This window comes from Poecilia reticulata, linkage group LG10 (assembly GCF_000633615.1).
Source record: "Poecilia reticulata strain Guanapo linkage group LG10, Guppy_female_1.0+MT, whole genome shotgun sequence".
Classification (NCBI taxonomy): Eukaryota; Metazoa; Chordata; class Actinopteri; order Cyprinodontiformes; family Poeciliidae; genus Poecilia; species Poecilia reticulata.
The window spans coordinates 16,879,408-16,898,709 of NC_024340.1; the positions used below are offsets into that span (position 1 = coordinate 16,879,408).

Genomic DNA, 19,302 nt, shown 5'->3' on the forward strand with positions numbered 1-19,302 from the left:
CGCACGCACGCACACGCACCCACACCCACACCCACACACACACACACACACACACACACACGCCTCCATGCATAATATGAGACACTGGATGTGAATGAGTCGGCAGTGTAGAAAACTGTGTCAGTCATTCACTAAGATGTAACGAATCAAAGCATGACTCCTCTAATCTCCACACTTGTTGGTATTATTTCACACACCCTGATCGCCGCTCTTCATGAAGCACATCCCTGGTTGTGTTATTAAATCTCATCACATTCATTCTGTGATCGAAACGGCAGCGATAACGCTTCGTTCCCTGCTTTGTATTCCGTAAGCCCTGCGTTTCTTTCACTTCAGGTAGGAGGGAAGGAGCAACATTTGAAACGTGTTGCTGTGAGACCTGGCCTCAGATTTCCATCTCTGTGCGTTACAGTGAGGAGGGATGACAGTGAAAACCGATGTACTGTAATTCAATAGTGCAGTCATGTTTTTCTGTACACTCTGAGTGATAAGGAGCTTTAGGTTCAGAGTGAAGATTTCTCTGCTGCCTTTACATTCCTGCAGCTTTTTACCTCTGGTACTCATTGCACTGAAACCTTACGAAGGCACTCATGTCTCCATATTTTGATACATTTTCAACAAAAACATCTATTTGTTAGGTTTTTATTTGATAGACACAAAGTAGAGCATGAATGCAAAGTGGAAAGATCCAGTTTTCAAACATTTTTTATAAATAAAAATCAGGTGCAACTCGTTAGTAATTAACCCTGACAGCTAATATTTGTTTTTTACTCCAAAAAATCAGCCACTGCAGACATGTGACCAGCCAGGTAACACCAAAACGTCACTGCATACCTTTGGAAACCTGCAATGCTAGAAATACACAGCAACTGTCTTTACATATTAAAGGTGACCTATTATGCTTTCTTTAACAGATTAGTATGTGGGACTTACAAAAAATTATGTTCATTACATTTTTTTGCACAAAATCCTTCTCAGATAATGAGATTTTATTCTGCTCAGTTCTGCACATCTCCTCCCAGAATGAGCTGTTTCAGGGCTCTGTTGCTTTAAATCCACATGAGCTGCTGCTGGCCACGCCCTCCATTAAAACGTTTACACTCACTCATAAAAATGGCTGCATGTGCATTCAAATGTACGTCTTTGAAAAGCAGAAGTGGAGCCTGCTGCACAACCAACCAGAATGCAGCAAGTGGTTTCTGGGTGGTAAGTTATCAATAAAACACATGCCTTTTCTAGCAGCCATTGTAAAGCACATGTAGCAGTAAAACCAGCTGACCAAACATGCTGGAGCTCCACTTGGGTTGCTAGGCAACAGCGCATTGACTTAACATTCTGGAGGTTTTTGAAACGGCTCATTTTTGTCTTAAAAACATTAACTTACTGCCAAAAAAACGGCTGTGTGTTTTTTTTAAGTGCTTTGGCTGTTTTGAGAAGCAAGAGAAACCCAAATGGAAGTAGAAAAATGTGAAAAAAGTATTCATAATAGGGCTCCTTTAAAACATCCGGTTACTTCATATCAAAAGCTCTATTTTGCTATTTGGGTCAAGCACAGCGCTGCCATCTCTCTACAGGGGAGGCAGTTATTTAGTCTGAGATGTTCAGGGCCAGCTTGGAGGCAACCTGCGCTCCAACAGGGCAGCCGTGGCAAAGTTCAGCAGCATATATCTGTCAAGCTCAGCCACAAGGACTCAGCCGATTATCCCGCTTTGTGGGCGCGCTCTGCGGGCCGGAGTGGCACCGGATCCCAGGTCTGTGAAATGCAGATGAGCTGAGCGAATGTTTTTTATGTGTGTCAGAAGAAAGGAACCAGTGTGTGTGTGTGTGTGTGTGTGTGTGTGTGCGCACATCTACATGACCGCAGGAGGAAGAATAATAACAAATAAAAATAAATGCAGCTCACACATGTGGCATCCCACCGACATGAGCGAGAGCTCAGACTCCCAATTACAGACTGCTGCCTGCCCTCCGCTCGGCCACAAAGGCCTTTGTTATCAGCAGACCCACAAACAGCGACTGGAATGGATTGCAATGGTGCGAGTTTCTCGGCTGATAGCGGCAGAACATTTCAAAAGGAGCGCAGAGTTTTTCATCCCCTGGTCTGTTTTAATTGCACAGACAGTCGGGGAGAAGACAGAAGCCGAGGTGTTTCTGGGACGGGTCTGATAAATGTCAACGCTGCGGGACGACGTCTCGTTTCTACGTTTCTCATCGCTGCGAGGAGGAGATCGAGCCTGACTCATTGTCCTTGAAGTTACCTGAAGTGGCAACTGAAGCGCTGAGCATGAAGCTGTATAGCCTGTGTGTCACCTGCATCCTAAATCAGGGAGCTTGAAGTCCTTGAAAATACTTGAATTTCAATTAGGTGTTTTCAAGGTCTGCAAAGTCCTTGATTTCTGTATGGACTCCTTGCAGCGTGACGACATGTGCGTAAAATCCCGCCCCCATCTTCCAGCTAACGAGGACTAGCATTGCTTTTAGCTGTTAAGCTATCAATATAATGTGCTAAATCTTAAACGTACGCCTGGTGTATAAAAGAATTAAGTGATGCAGTGCTTTGCTACTAATTGTCAACAATACAACATCTAGATAACAAGGTCAGGAAAAAGCTTTAATTAAAAAATTGTGAGGGAGAGGGAAGGGGTTCGGTTATGCTAGCTTGACTTTGACAAACGTAACCTGGAGATGTGCTGCGGAATCTGGTGAGTTTTGGTTCAGTTAAAATTTTTAAAAAACGCAGGAATTTAAATTAGCTAATAAACCACTGCAGGGATCACTTATCAAAAACTCAAACATCAAGCCTAAATACATAAAACTGTAACGGACTGAATGTTCTGTTCTGTTTGTGCGAAATGTTTGAGTGTTAAATCCTGACACATAAAGTGTCGTCGTCGTCAGTTGCTATGGCAACGGGTCTGGTGTAGCGTAGCCGACAGAGAGCGAGAAAAAAGCGGTTGAGTTGTTTTTTCTACGTTATTCTTCCCTTTTTGTGGCGCACTATAAATAAATATATACTACCTACATTTCCAGGTTTCATTTAATTTCCTGAGTGGCAGCGCAGACATGGATAGTTTGTAAAAGAACAGAATCGTCTTTATTTGTTGTTTCTGTTGTTGTTTTAAATGTCTTCCAGTTCCAGAGTTAAATGTTCAATAGAATTTAAAGTTCATTGATCTTTGTGAAAACATATTCATGCATTATGGTGCCATTAGCGTTGCATTTCTTGAAAATGATCTCAAAACAACAATATTATCGTTTATCACAATAACTTCTGGTGCAATTTATCGTCCAGCAAAATTTGCCTAATCTAACATTGATTAAAATCTTAAATATAATGTAGAGCTGAAACCAGACATTTTCATACACCGAATAAGACGTGTGTTTCTCTCTCAGGTTAAATCAGAGTTTGAGAGAGATATTTCAAACATAAAGTTTTGCTTTATTTTAGTTCACAAGACTATTACTAACGTTAATAAATTATATTGTGAACTGAAACAGTTTTTTTTTTATCACCAAAGTTTGGGGAGTTTCAAAACTTACCTTGAAAATGTTTGAAAAGTGCTTGAATTTCCTTGAGGGAAAAGAGTGTGAACTGGAGTTTGCGTTTGTCGCTGCGCTGTAATTTTCCCTCAGAGCCGGCGATAATTAATCACGCTGCATTGAGAGGTCTGGATGCAAAACCCCAACACTTGGCCTCTGCATGCGTTTTATGTGCTTTGATAATTAAAGCGTTATTAATAAGTGCAACTTATCTGTGCAGCAGCGAGTGACCTTGGGAGTGCTGCTTTGTGCAGAGATGTCCGCTGACTGAGGAGGGGGAGAAAAAGCTCCAACGGGCTGCAAGGCACAAGTTGCTGCCTTTGAAAGGCTGAATATTCCTCTCAATTAATGGGGAGACATTAAGGGAGTCTTCAATGAACTAGCCTTGCTTAAACAGATATATAGAGCAATTGCTGTGCCCTCTGGTGCACAAAGTCAGTTTTAACATCAATTAGTGAGCAATTTATATGCAGAAAGAGTGGAGGCAGAGCGGCCTGATTGAAGCAGCTCACTGTATCTCGTGGTGTGGTCTCTGGCAGAGAGGAAGAGGAGAGGAAGAGGAAGAGCTGGGCCTCCACTTACGTAATCGTTCACTGGAGCGTGGTCCAGGACGTCCCGGGCGAAACGCTGACCTGTGACCTCTGCGTCGGGCGTGTCCACGTCCTGAGCCTCGCCGTCTGCAGGAGGGAAGGAGATAAGCGCCGTGAGTTTCTGCTGTTTGAAAAGGAAATGAGGAAGATTAAAATTTCACCCTGTTCTCCCAGTGGCTTCTTGTAATTAACAAGTGAAATGTGCTCAGATTCAACCCAGACTCGGTTTTTTTCTTGTTCGGTTAAACAATGCTGTTCTTGTTGTACTAACATGAATTTTAATTTGTGAAACATCACGTTTTACAACATGTTGGGAGGAATCCCAGTCTCACCATAACCAGACAGAAACACACTGGAGCTGGTTTTACACTGTAAAAACACAAAACCTTACCAAGCATTTTAGTTTATCGTCCAAAAAACTGACTACAATAAGACAAAACTAACTTATATACAGGAGCTTGTTCAAAGTTAATAATTCCTTAATATTGATTAAAAATACGAGTTGCATTGGCAGTTGTCTGTTTTTTCAAATGAATTACGACTATTTTGCACTGCTGGAACCAAAAATAAAATAATTATTTAAAATCAGTTTGGGGTTTTATTCTAATTTGATAAGAGAAATCAGATCTTCTGACTGAATTGATTACATTTCGGTGACATTATCAGTTCTCATCCAAAAAAGGCTTTAGGAGAAAAAAAATTGTTTTCTAACAGAGTATATAAGTTAAACATTACAAACGTGGATTTCTGTGAATAATAAAGACTGATGAGGGTAAATTAAACATTATGTCTTCATCTCTCATTGATCCAGATTCTCAGGAAACCGATCCAGATGTGGGAACAAGTCGTGCATTTTGGTGCTCATGTTGCTCCGTAGAACAGAAATCTGACCTGATTGAACAAAACCAACGTGATTTTTGGATTCAGCTCATCAAAATGACTCTGAAACAGTTGAATCCCCCCACTGCTGCTTGATAAAACCATAAATGCATCTCTTTTGAAAGCCACACTGCCAAACATGGTGGTGGCAGCATCATGCTGTGGTATCAGTCTGCGACGTAACATCCTAATAAAATACACTGAAGTTTGAGGTTTTAATGCTCCAAATTTAAATAAGCTTAAGTGAAAACGTTTTAAAGAGACTGCCGTGTCTCAAGCTGGAAAACAATAAAATTTGTAATTTTTTCGTAAAATATTTAATCTGTTTTCAAGAGTCAGATAAATATTCACATCAACTCTGAAGTTAATGTGCCAAACTTGTTGGTAAACACGCTGCTTCACACTCCCTGCAGCCCTAAATTAGAAAGACTCACAAAGACAAATGTCTCATCATCAGGTGAATATTCATGCTTTTTAAATCATTATTTATTTTTTTGAGTGTTTATCAAATCAGCAATCTGCACAGCGGTTAAAGTCTCTGTTTTGTGGAGCTGCTGGTGAAGCCGTGTCTGTCTGATGCTTCATGCTGGCTGCAGAATCTAAATGTTTTTAGATATTAAATCAACTGCAGGAGCTGAAACTCGGCCAGTTCGTCTCTACAAAGATCTAGATTAATGTTTTCACATTGTTGTTTTTTTTTAAATTAGGTAAATCTGTAATCCAGCCCATCAATGGCTGAACAAACAAACTTTCACTAAACCCCCAAAAACTTAAATGTTATAAACTTATAATTCCAGCTTTTTGTTTTATGTCAATATTGTAAATCTGTTTTTTTAATTTCACAGGTTGGATTGATCTCATATTAAATGTTATGTTCCTAATATTATGTTGAGTTTTTGTAATAAATGTTTTATTTTTATAATGTGGACCCCAGGAAACACAGCCATTGTTATGATAAATAAATAAACACATAATCTTATTTTTTACGTTTTCCCAGTGTTCAACAGGATGCAGTGTGTTTGAGGAGTTGCTTTAAAATTCCTGCACAGAAGTGCCTCCATTTGACTCAAATTTCAAGTTCAGTGGTGTTTTTCCTCTGATTTCTCCCTCCACCACAGCCCTTCAGTCTCTAAACTCTCCTGACACACAAAGAGCAGCTTGAACAAGCTGCTCATGCAGTTGGTAAATCATGCCGCCTCCACGGACCTCCGCATGGCCTGTGGGGAAGCCCTGCAGCTACAGTCTTAATAGTCTGCATTTAGAGGCAGATATGCCCCCTGCTCTCACCAGTCATGGGGGAGGGATGGATCCAGTGGATGGGCATCTGCTGGCAAATCTCCCAGATCTTGGAGTCGAGCAGGAAGTCCGGGTTAACGACGGGCTCCTCGGCAGGAACCCACACTCGTGAGTCCTCCACCTGCACATCCACGGCCTCGTCGACCTGCCGGATGACAGCGCACACAACACTCGCGGCTGCACGTTTGTTACACAAACACATTAAAAAGCATGTCGGCTCCTGCTAAAAACACCTCGCTGTCCTGCATTTGCACTCTTCTCCCTGGAGCTGTTCCAGCCTTGTAGCTCCATCTATCACCTCTGTGTCTTCAGAGAGGAGAGCAACCTCCTGACTCCTGACACCCGCTGCTGCCCTGCCTCGGCTCTCACCCGCCTCTCGAGCCCCTGGCATGCTCCTTTCTAATATACATCATTGAAATTCACAGACGCCCATGATTTGACTTTTAAATGACTTTAGAAGTGGTCTTCATTACTCCGAGAGTGGTTGCAATGTCGCGAAATGTGACAGACACAATAAAGTCTTGCATTCTCCCTCCACCCTCCGTACTTTACTTGGCACCCAACGCCATCAGACGGCTTAATTTGTTGAAACTGTAGTTCATGAGCTGTAAAGTAAACTATTATTGCTTAATGATAGGGACTGCATGTCAGTGTTGTCTAATAGAGACATATGACGGGGATTTGTTAATGCTCTCCCCTAACAGTGCAGATATTTATTTTCTTCATGTATATGTAAATACACACGCAAACAAACCCCTCTCTTCCCGTTCCCTTGTTAATTAGCCGCCCAGAACAGAGAAACAGTTCACTTGACAAATGTTTTTACAAGGTGATTTTCTTCCAGTCTGCAGCTTAATTGCACATTAGTTAAGCTTGATGATGTAGAATCCTGGGGCAATAGCAGGAGTGGGAATCATTTATAGCGGGTCCTGCCCCCCTCCCTCATCTCAGCCCCTGTCACTCTCACTTGAGCTACAATTTCACCCCATTTTGCTGCTTTTTGTTTATCAGTAGTGGCAACTGCCCCCAGAAAGCTCAGTTTAAAGGAGGCGCATTTCACAACATTCACATTTTGCCTGTTTTTGTACTTCCATTTGGATTTCTACTGCTTCTAAAAACAGAACCAGCACTTAATAAAAAGAAGGGAAAAACAACACCAGACACTAAAAAAATATTTTTAGTGTCTGGAAAAAGACCTGTTTCTAAAACCTTTTGAATGTAACGTCACAAATCAACAGGCACTGCCCAGCCCGTTACCTAGCAACCCCAGGGAATTCCAGCCTGTTACCTAGCAACCCCAGGGAATTCCAGCCCGTTACCTAGCAACCCAAGCTGAGTTCTAGTTCTGAGTTCAGGCGTTTTGCTTTTGACTTGTCAAAGCACGATTCGTACCACCTGCTAATTTGAGCATTTGCTAGTAGAGATACTTCAAGGGAAGGTATTTTTTAAAATGTCTTTTTACATTTCGTATGTCATTGTAATTGTAAAAGATAGCGCATGATTTCAACAGAATAAAAAGAAATAAAGATAAAAATGGTTAAAACACATTTTGCTGGACTGCTACTGAAAAAAAAAAAATCAAGTATTTGTATGTGCTGGTGAACAACAATGAAACCTAATAAATTAGTGTTTCACATCAACACGTTGAATAGCCTATAATCAGCTAACACCTTTAGTTAATGTCATAAAATATGCGATTAATATAAAAATAAAGGGTATTTTAGATGATGATGTGTCCACCAGAGGGCATATTGACAGTAGCTTACAGTCCCATGGGTCCAATACACAATTATAATTTATGGGTTAAATTATGGCAATTATTATTCTTGAAACATTGTTTTGGCCTCTTATAACAAGTATTTTAATTAACATAAATAAATATGCTACACTTTATTGAGGTACATTTAAAAAATAACCCAGAAGTATTTCTCCAGTCTGTGCCTAACGAGCCAACGGTACGCGTCGTCGTTCAGTGACATAACTTAGCTTGTGAACAAGTTGGGGGACATATTACTTGGATTTAAAGAGACAGGAGGCCCTAAAGGAACTCATTCTTAAAGGAGCAATAGGCAGAACTGACTTAAGAATGATTTTGAGCAGGTTTTGTATAGGCCATTGACCCATCCTAACCTGTTTAGGGAAGCATAATAAGTCACCTTTAAGCCAATTCTGCTATGTCAGAGGTCATGTTGGGTGCAGGAGGTATTCACCCTTTTTTTTACACACACTCCTTCACTATTAATCACCAACCAGAACAGTAATAACTGGGAGGACTGGCGTGTGCCGCAAGGGTGATGGTGGTACGACAGCAGAGGTGGTGCTCCGGCGCTGTGCTGCAGAAATTAAAATCAAACATAAACAGCACTCTCTAATTGGACCTCTTAACCACTGGAGCCAAGTGAGTCTTCACTGGGAAGTAAATGGAGGTCAGGACACGGGGCTCACAACAAGACTTTGACTTCACAGTTGAGAAACGACTCCAATAACTTGGAGGAGAGAGAGAGAGAGAGAGAGAGCACCCGGGGGGAAGTGGTAAAGGTCAGTATTTTAGCATGGGGCATGGATTTCTAAATGCCAGTTGACAAGCACAAAGACAACATGATTACACACGGCCAGTTTGTACACACTTCTGAAAGGCTTTTCCATTTTCTATTGACAAGTGATGTATTATTAAGACACAAGCAACTTTTTATCATGTATTGGACCTTGGAAATGATGGTAATTTGTTTTGCAGCAGCTTGCTCCTGGAGCATGTATGGCTTTCGCCTACAGTGCACAACTTAATTATATACCAGTTGTGCTGTAGTTAACAAATTTACCCTCTCCTGCCACCGTGTCCCAAGGGGGGAAAAGCCTGTCGACATGACACATTGTTTAAGTGCCGCTGTTTGCCAGAGATCAACAAAGATTTTCTCACCACACCCAAGAGCTTTCACATGCCAAACGCAGCACAGCGGAGGTTTTTTATCTGGTTAACTGGTGAGTGAATTTCCCAGACAAATTCGACTAAGAAAGTGATACATGTGAAACATCTGATTGCTGTTTCTCATCGTCTGATCCACACACTGTAAAACGTTTAAGCCGCATTTAGTTGTGTCTACTGTCTTCTACTCTGTAAGACAAATACATTTAGCCAGTTGAGTTTGTGAAAGATAAACTTGTGTAAATTGTGTTAACATTTTACAATGTTTGTCAAGAGTTGAATAAACTTGAGTTTTTAGCTTAACACCTTAAAAAAACTGAAAGAAGACAAAGACAGGAGTGGGAAGTATTTCCCAGAATGCTTAGCGGCATGTGAGACTGAAGTGCGTTACGTTGATCTGACTCTTGTGTTTTATTAAGGTAAATGTTTATTGTAATATCCTGTTCAAAATAAATGTTTTTGAGCTGAATTCATTGTGATGTTTAATAAAATTCATTATTAGATCAGAAATTTTGCACATGTAGTTAGAAAAAAGTATTTAAATTATTCTAAATACTTATTTTAACTTCATATTGTGAGTGAAACTAATAGAGAAATGTGAGGGCAGATTTTTCTACCATATTTTGAAATAATTATTTGGTTTAAATTGCAGAATTAAGTTAAAACTCAATTCAAGATTAATGAACTTACAAACAATGATTAGACAACATGTCTCTTGTTGTTAAATTGACTTGATGAAATTTAAAAAACCAAAACAATTTTCTTCTTGACATAAATTGGATTTTCAAAGCAGCAGGTGGACTTTCATTTTCAACTTCAAATGTTTTACAGTGCAACACAAATAGCAATAATACAATACTACACATGTCCAACAGGGGGCAGCACTTTAATACCTATCTGGATGAAAAATATGTTTCCCAATTCCTTTGTTTCCATTACAAACGTGCACAAATCTTTGTTGACATCCTGCTGGAAACCATTTTGCAACTGTGTTTCCATTAAATAAGGAATAAAATAAAAATCACACCTGAAAAACCTGACGATGCAATAAGGCATCAGATATCGGCAGCGATGGATGTAAACTGTAGGATAAAATATATTCATAATTCAGCCATGGTGCTAGCGCTCAGACTGCTGTCTCTGTTAAGCAAATTCATTTTCATAATTTCAATTTGTGAGATTTTATGGCCAATGAAGACACAGCCGATGTTATACAAGCATAAAAATTGGATTCAGTATATAAAACAAGGTTTTTAAAGACTGTTTTATTAACAAGACACTGGATTTTTAAACCAACCAAAAAGTTTTAAATGATTGAATATGAATGTTGGTTAAAATAAATTTAAATTACATTTACACCTTTCCATGGACTTTAAATAGCACATTTCAACAAAACAGCAGTTCAAAGTGCCTTAAACCTTAAAAACATTAAACAGTAGCCAATTATAAAGCAGCAATAAACATTATATTTTGTCAAATACCATCATCAAAATCATTAAGCAAATATACACCAGATATATTTATCAAACTTCCAGTTATTATGAATCAAAGGCAACTTTGACTTTTAATATTTTATAGTGTTGTCGCTTGGTTGCAACTTCAAACTCATGTTGTGAAGCAAGTATCTCTGTGATTAGTGTTAGTGGTAACCTGTCTGGCCATTTTATTTGGACTCCAAAGTGGGAAAACTAAAAACCAAAAACCAGCCAGGGTCAGAGAAAAGTCTGGAGAAAAATTATTTTGCGTCTCAGTTGAAGCCCATCTAAAACCTGCCTCTCTTTTTCTAACCACTTCGCTTTTTTAGCCTGTTTCTTTGAGCTGCAGCTTTAGAAACAGACTGCAGTAGTTTTAAACGTACCGTGTTCAGTGTGAGACAAATTACGCTGGTTTTTGAAAATCAGGCATTTTATCTACTGGTTGTAATCTAGAGAAAAAAAGCCATAAGTTTGAGACTCTTTTTTCTAACTGTGCAGCAAACCTCGTTTAAATGAGCCTGATGCAGAGAGAAGCCATATGCTTGGCAGCAAAGCAAAAGGTACCAGTCTGTGTTTATGAGGGCTTTGTAACTCACATTGACAAAATCTCTTGTCTGTTATTGTTTTGCGGGACAAAAGCTACAGGATCTCTGAGTGCAGAGATCCCCAAACGGCAGATCATGATCTCAATCTGGAGCCAAGTGATTAGTAATAACAGCTAATCTCCACAGATTTACTAGACTTCATAATAATTCAGCGGGAGCCGGTTGGTTTCGTGTTTCTGGAGTCAGACGGCGGAGAAGAAGAGACCTGGAGAACCAGTGTGGGTTACAGAGGAAACGCTGCCTGGCTGCCTCCAAGCACAAGACCCCAGAGGTGACAGGAATGTTTTTTTTAGGCTGGGCAGACCCACAGCTGCTCTTTTCTCCTTTAGAGAGTCAAAAACCTTTGCTTCATATTTTCAGAGATTGCAAAGAGGATTACAGTTGGATAGTGTTAATATAAAGTTAAAACACAAATTACTTGAGGAATAATTACACACTGCACCTACAGACAGAAAAAGTAGACTTTTATACTTTCTATGGTGAAGTTATTTACCATAGAAATATTAGTAAATACTTTGTTGATGACTTTACATGCGTGTTAAAACTGTCGCTATGCTGGGACAGATAATCTGTGAAGAAAATCTCCTCTGCAACTAGACACAACCAATCAGAGCCAGGAGGAGGGGCTTAGAGCTGTCAATCACAGTCTTGCGTGGCGCTGCTCATTCTCCCTCTCCATCTTCGTCTTGGTCCTCTTAGCATAGGTTATTGTGAATGCTAGGCTAGTTAGCATGGCATGATGGCAGCTAAACGGTTTTCCTGTAACGGTAAATTGTTTCATCCTCTTTAGCACAATTAGCAGTAAGTACATGAGATTGATTGACAGCAGTAAGACCCACCTTCAGGCTCTGATTGGTTGTTTTTGCTACATTTCTTTAAACTGCCATAGCAGCTCAGAGGAGGTAGAGGAGATCGATCTTTTTACAGATTATCTATAACAAACTGTCACAACATGGTGACAATTTTAACAAATATGTACAAAAAAATAATAATTACAACAACCTCAGCTGACCAAAGTACTTCACAACAATCACAACATCACAGGCTGATAAATGGTAAAACTAAAAATAAATAAATGAAATAAAATTAAGTTTGCTAAAAATAATAAAAAAGACAAATCTAAAATTGGTAGAAAATACAAAAACACCTTAATTTCAGCTGCAGCAATTTCTCAAAAACTAATCAATTAAGTACTAATAACCTCCTCGCCCCTTTAAAGAAAAGTTAAGGCTAGTGAGATAATTTTCAGTCATTCTTTTCTCAAAATTGTAAAATATAGTACATATAAACCTTTTTAAGTTGGTGTGATTTGACCAATAAAATGTTGACACTGACGGTATTTCAACTCTGAACACACTTCTCAAAACAAAATTATAACACAATCATTGCAAATAAATCTCATGTTTTAAGGAGTGTCAACCAAATGAAGATTAAAACCGAATCTAGATTAAATTTTGCTGTTCAGTTTAACGTTTTCTGTGATTCTGAAGCAGAAATGTCAGATTGTCCCCCAGCCGTTTCAGTCCATTCACCGACTTCATGTAGAATATTCTGAGACCATTCACACAGCGCACCGCAGGACTGTGATGTATTTACATCCTCTGCAGTGTTTTTGTTTCTTTGCACACCGTTTTCTCTATTTGCAGCTGTTGTCTGAGTGGGAGGTTTGGGGTCGCTGGGTGAGAGCTGGCCATCCATATTAAGAAGCTGCTTAATGGCCCAAGCAACATCTACTGACAATGTTAAAGACTGTGAGGGAGGGAGCTGCTGATTTCTGACTCACACTGGGGGGAACTGGGATGAAGCTCAGGGATTACTCCCTCAGACATTTCATTGAGAAGGAAAATTGAAAAGCGGAGAAAAAAACCTGGCGAACAATTCGTATTTGTCACCTGGTTCCCCCTCCACATGGGCTGTATTTCCTTATCAGCGACTTGCAGTTTTTCCTACAGTTTTCTCTTTTGTTTTTCCCATCAGCTCCTAAGCCTGCTGCTGTTCCTCTGAGCCCCCTTTTTTCTTGAAAGCCTGTGGTGGGGTTAAGCTGAGAACCATTACTGCTTAGGTTTAACCCCTGTGTGCTTCAGCACTTGAGGAGGAACTTGTCGTGTTGATCCTTTACAGGGTCACATGTGGGTGGATGCTCATGGAGGACAGATTAGAGGGGGGCGCTGTGAGTGTGAGGACAGATTTGGGTCACCGTTTATTACCTAAACATGTCCTACCCCAATATTGACTTGGTTTCAGTGGTGTAACAACATATTGCAGCCTGTAAATCAAAACTTTCTAGTGTTTTGAAGGAATTGATTTCTGATTTTGATACAGTAAATAGTAGATATGAACAATGGGAAGTGAGAGGTAATGGTAAAAACATATAAAGTTCTCATAAAAATGTGCATCATTTTAACAGAGCAGAATGCTAAGGTTAGCATCTTAATTCCACATTTTAGAAGACCTGCACCCATTATATCAATTAAATGACTTTAGCTTTAGCAACAGCAGCTGCGTTTTCATTGACCATATAAGTTCCCAATTTGACATTTCGAAAATAAATTAGCTTAATGGAAACATGCTAATTTTGAAATAAAAATCTTGTTTTTTCTCATTTTATCAGACCAAGAACCAGAGAAAGCCCTACTGGTTTATAAATTACAGACCACTTATTCTTATTAAACATGGAGAACCAATATGTAGTTTTATACTGTTATGTTATTTTCTTTCTTTTGGTTGGCTGTTTTGTTGTATTTCCTTCTAATTCATGTAAAGCACTTCGAACTGCCTCGTTGCTGAAAATGTGCTATATAAACAAGACTTACCTTTTTTAATAAAATATTTTATTGTTAGAAAGAGGCAACATAGTGAAATATTGAAATTGGTTCTTGAAATGGTTTAAAAAACTTAATGTTGTCATTGGTAGGGATGGAAATCTCAGTCGTTCAATTACTTGTTATCATTTAGCTGCGAGTTTAACGATTCTGCTTGTCGGTTCCCGAAACGTGTGACGTATTTGCGTGATGACGTACCGAACACGCTCTTTATTTTGCTTTCGAAAATATCCAAAATGGCGTCGCGGCAGTAGTGCTCCAAATTACGTTTATATTTCAGAAAAAAGGACGAAACTGGGGTCACTTGCAACAAGTTAGGAACGCTAATCATAATAAAAGGAGTAAACAGTTGAACGAATGTAGCGTTTGACCCGTTGCTAAGCAACGGCGGTGACTCAAGGGGGCGGAGCTTTGAGCGCAGCGTCTCCTGCCGTTAATCTCCTCCACATCCTGGTTATTCTATTAATGCTAGCGTCTCACATTGACATTTATAGTCATTTTCAGTCAATTTAAATATATTTTCCGACGAGTTTAATACATTAAAAGCTCAAAAGCTGTTGATATAATTAACATTTCATAATAAAATGTTCGTTTGACAGGGAGATTCTTATTGTTTAAGCAAGTTTTAAATTAGTTTGAAACGAGCGCAACAACAAGGTGAATATTTTGAATTTAAGAGTTTATTTCCTTACTCAATGAGAATCAATATGGAGTCGAATCGATAAGTCAGATCAATAATGGGATCAGTATTTATGACTTCTTATCAATTGGCATAAACCATGAAGAGGAAGACGGGAAGTAGTTGGAATGTATTTTGAATGGCTTATCGCATGAACACACTTATTCACGTATGAATTTAATTGTTTTTTATTTTATTTATTTAACCAAAATTGCAACAAAAAAAACATTTCGACAAAGTTTTGTCAACCTCAACAACCCCATGCGTCATTGCATTTCTGTGTTTGACTTTCAGTCAAACCCCACAAAAGAAATCCCCCAACAGGTGTGCATGTTAGCACAGAGTGGTGTCAAGTAGTTTCTCAAAGGCACCGCAGCACATCTGGTAGACTAACAAGCATTTTGCAGATAATCGCTGGAAACACCACGTGGCTGGAAAGCGACACAAATGTCTCTTGTGGAATCGGTGGAGTAGGTTCAGGACTGCAATTAGATGCTTCAGAAACCAAAAACAACCTGGAGATGTGACACTGCTTTCATTTAAGATCCATTTGATACAAATCTCTTTTGTGCATCAGGTTTTTATAATTCTGACGTTACATTCCTCAAAATGTAACGGGTGTTGATCTCAACTCTGCAAAAATGTGGAATATGTAAATAAAAAGAAGGTAGTTTGGATAACATTTTATTTGAATGGATGTGGATAAACGTGACATAATACCTGTCATAAACATAAAGGAGTCTTTGTAAATGTTTATAAATGTCATGAAGTGTCATTTGGTAAATAATGACACTTTTAAAGCAGTTAACTTTTTTATTGCAAGTTTTAATGTAACTTTGCTTCAAAAGTGTCATTATTTATAGAAAAATACAAAGTTGACTCTTTTAATGCACTTTTAATTAAACTTTTAATGCAACATTGCTTTAGAAATTTGATTATTTACCAAAGATACTTCATGAACGAAGACTCCTTCATGTTTATGACGGTTGTTATGTCCGTCTTTAGCACACCCCTTCAAATAAAGCGTTACCATTGTGTATGGTTAGATTGTTCCCGAAATATAATGGATACAGTTGTAATAAAAAAGTCAGATTCGTAAGACTTAAGGCAACCCTTGACGGCATAATCAGGAATCCCTCTTGGCTCTTTGCTTTTTAAAGGGAAGGTTGCACCAGTGAGAGCAAATTACAGTAAAACGTGACTTAAATAGCCCTTTGAACCATTATTTTTATTAAACGTAAGCGTGTCCGCCAATACTGGTATGAGCCCAAGTCACTTTGCTGTCCTTTCATGCTTCACTCCGGAGCTGCGAATTGAGCCAATTAGGCTTTCTGGTACACAAAAGAAGACAGAGATGGCACGGACATATGGTGCTGCCTGGGCAATTAGTATCTGTAAACGTAGATCAGACAATATGAAGATGAGAGGAACAAAAAAACTCTGCTTTTGGTGTAACAGCTTGTGTTCTTAAAGTTTAAAAACTAAAGCTGGACTGACAATTGGCTTTTTTTTTTTAAAGATAAAGCGGTGAGTGGGGAGCGTCAGATATTTGCCAGCCACTTCTTCTTAGCTGAAATCTGAAATGTAAATGAGAGCATGCTTTGAGTTGAGACGTTTGAGGAAAGGATTTTCTCTTTCAACGCGCGGCCCACTCGCCAAATTTTACTGTGACACTGAAAAATGGGAATTTTGATTGACTGAATTTTTTCCCCCACTCCTTGTTCTGAAGTTCACATTCGACTTTAAGAAGCCCGATAACTAAAATGAATCACCCTAAACTTGGAGAAGGGGAGCCATGTCAATTTTACAAAGAAAGGCATTGCTTAAAAATACAATTTTAATGGTTTACCTCTCGCTCAGGCCTCTGCAGCAACCCTTCCCCCTTTAGGCTATTTGGGTAAAGTCTTTGGAGGAGATGATTAAAAATTAATGTTGGCTCGAGATTGACAGCAAGCACCATTTGATGTGAGCCACAAAGAGGCAGAGGGTTTGTGGTGAGCTTTCTGGCAGTTTCACAGACACCACAAACCCCAGCTTATTCCTCAGTGAGAGGGGAGACAGGATGAGATGGACAGACTGAGGATTTGAGCTCCGGTTATCTTCTGACAATATGCATGGCCGCCTCCTGCAGGACGGCGTATAAGAAGAGCGTGAAGGCGTACTGTACCGTCCTTTCCCCGTCGCCAGCCTCCGCCTCGGCCACTGTGGGTAGTTTCTTCGTTTGGGTCCTGATGTAGCACCTCTGATGTTCGGCAAACCGTATCCCACTGATCCCCTTTTTGAAAAGGAAAGAGAAATGAAGAGGCACTCAGAAATTCAGATATATGTATCATTCATCGGGCCGTCTGTGATGTGGATGTGCCGTAAGAAGTGGGGCGTTCGTTTTAAAACACTGCTTTTTACTGATAGCCAAAGTTGTTAAAGTTAAACCTAATGAGTGAGAAGAGGTGTGTTTTGAACTCCTTCTGCTAATATAAAATTGATGGCTGCTTGGACCTTCACAACGCTCCGCTCGCTTCAAAGCTGGAAGAAGCCAAAGAAAAAAGGCAGGGGACGTTCCAGCGGGGCTGCATAATACTCCATGGCAGGATGAGTCGCACAGGAGAGCCAAGTGACATTGTTGAGAACGAAGTGTTTTCTACAGAGAGCGCTCCCATTGAATTAGCCAGTCATAGGTCCCTGTCACTCTCTTAATCTGCTCAGTGGAGTGTGGCGATGCTCTCTTCAGCTCCAGCGATGATCCTGCACCGCGCGGACCGCGGCGCCATTCAGTCTGACACACACGGCCTCAAAAGGCAGAGAAGATCTGTTGATTTTTCCCCTCACAGCTATTCTGTGTTAATCTAAGATATTCAGCCAGAATAAGGCTGAAAGACTTTCCGGAGCTCATTTTAATTTTTCTCCTCTTCTTTTTTTTCTTTTTTTTGCACAGTTTTCTGTATTAGAATAGCTCGATCTACATCTGAGACCGGCACTTTAAAATTATATGAAGTGAAATTTGCATGAACCAGAGCACAATAATGGACATAGTTCAATCTAAATTTAATTACAGTAACACGTAACGCTGTTATGGCGTCTCTTATGAATCTGTTAACTTGACCATGTGGTTATAATTTCACTTTTTTGTAAATTTCTGCAGCACCGTCACTCTGGAAACTAGATAAAAGAGACGCAGAACAAAGTGATGGCTGCCATAATCTAGTGCAAGAGATTTTTATCTCTGCAGGAAAAGGGATGGGCAATAATGGTCTGGAGCAGGAGAGCATGATGTTTATGCCGGGCTTCATTGTGATGAGTCTTTGTTTAATTTGGGTCGGCTGTGTTGGTGAGAAGGAAAGAGGGCAACGCCGCGATGAGATACAATGATTACCGGGCCTGGTCAAGCAGAAAATGAAGAAAGACACATTAACACAGGGAATAGGAATGGAAAAGTGATTTCATTTTAATAGACGCTGCTGATATATTTGCATGTGCATGCTCCAAGTCTCTGATAACATGCTGCTGCCTGTCAAGATGTCCGTCGCAGTCGCAGCTAAAGTTGTGTGAGTTTCCTGGAAAGACATCCAAACTGTAAAAACTCGAAACTAAATTAATTTAAAAAATGCAGAACTCTAAAATCCAACCTTTAATTGAGTAAATTTATTCAAGAGTGTAAAAATTCCTCAGTTAAGAAATGACTGTTCTTATCAAAATCACCAATTGGGTTTTCTAGAAATATTTTTTTTATTCATACTTTACTTTTTCCAAGTTGAAAAAACTTTGATTAATTATTAATCCATTGCTTTTTCTTTCCTTCGGGTACTGATACAACAAAATGCAACGTTCAGTTTCCGTTAGCCTCTGGCCGTTTGGCTGGACAAGCAGCCATTTTGTTTCTATTGCTCTTCACACACACGATGAAGAATCTGCAGGACTCATTGTTGTAGAACCAGAACAGAAAACAATGGAGTCACAATCTCCAAAACAAAAATCAGACGCCATGTCCAAACCTTTTGTTTAAAAAAAAGAAGAAGCTTTTATTGGGTCTACCTCGGTTCATGTCAATCTGTATAAATTAACATTTAGCACATCAGTCAAAAATGCATCATAAAGAGGAAAAATACACACATAAGTGACACCTGACTATAAGTCACAGGAAAACCCAAACTAATATGAAGAAAGTTAAACTTATAGTCTGGAAAATATACTATTTTTTGACATGGGAATCCCAAAAAATAAATCTATTCAGATAAAGGTTGAATTTTTCAGTTTGAGAACTGAAAATAAAGACAAATTTAAACAAATTCTTAACATTCTTGTCTGCAAACTCCTGTTAGTTTACAAATATAGAACAAACTTAAAATGTACCATCTACTTAACAACACAGAGCAAGAATCAAACATGGAGAACCAAAAAGTAGCAACCCAGAACCACTAGAACCAACATGTAGTAAGTAACCCAGAACCACTAGAACCAACATGTAGTAACCCAGAACCATTAGAACCAACATGTAG

General features: G+C 39.4%; 1 protein-coding gene across 6 annotated transcripts in view; it reads right to left on the bottom strand.

Annotated features, from left to right (window-relative positions):
• tnmd (tenomodulin) overlaps positions 1-19,302 on the bottom strand; it is a 155,308-nt gene that overhangs the window by 67,285 nt on the left and 68,721 nt on the right. For 5 of the 6 annotated variants that reach the window (XM_008420603.2, XM_008420605.2, XM_008420604.2 and 2 more), the window contains exons 5-7: positions 16,977-17,084; positions 6,297-6,450; positions 4,123-4,217 (exon numbers count right to left, since the gene is read on the bottom strand). In XM_008420603.2, the coding sequence (XP_008418825.1) occupies positions 4,123-4,217; positions 6,297-6,450; positions 16,977-17,084 (357 nt within the window). The remainder of the gene's footprint in view (positions 1-4,122; positions 4,218-6,296; positions 6,451-16,976; positions 17,085-19,302) is intronic. The other variant, XM_008420602.2, reaches the window with a different exon arrangement.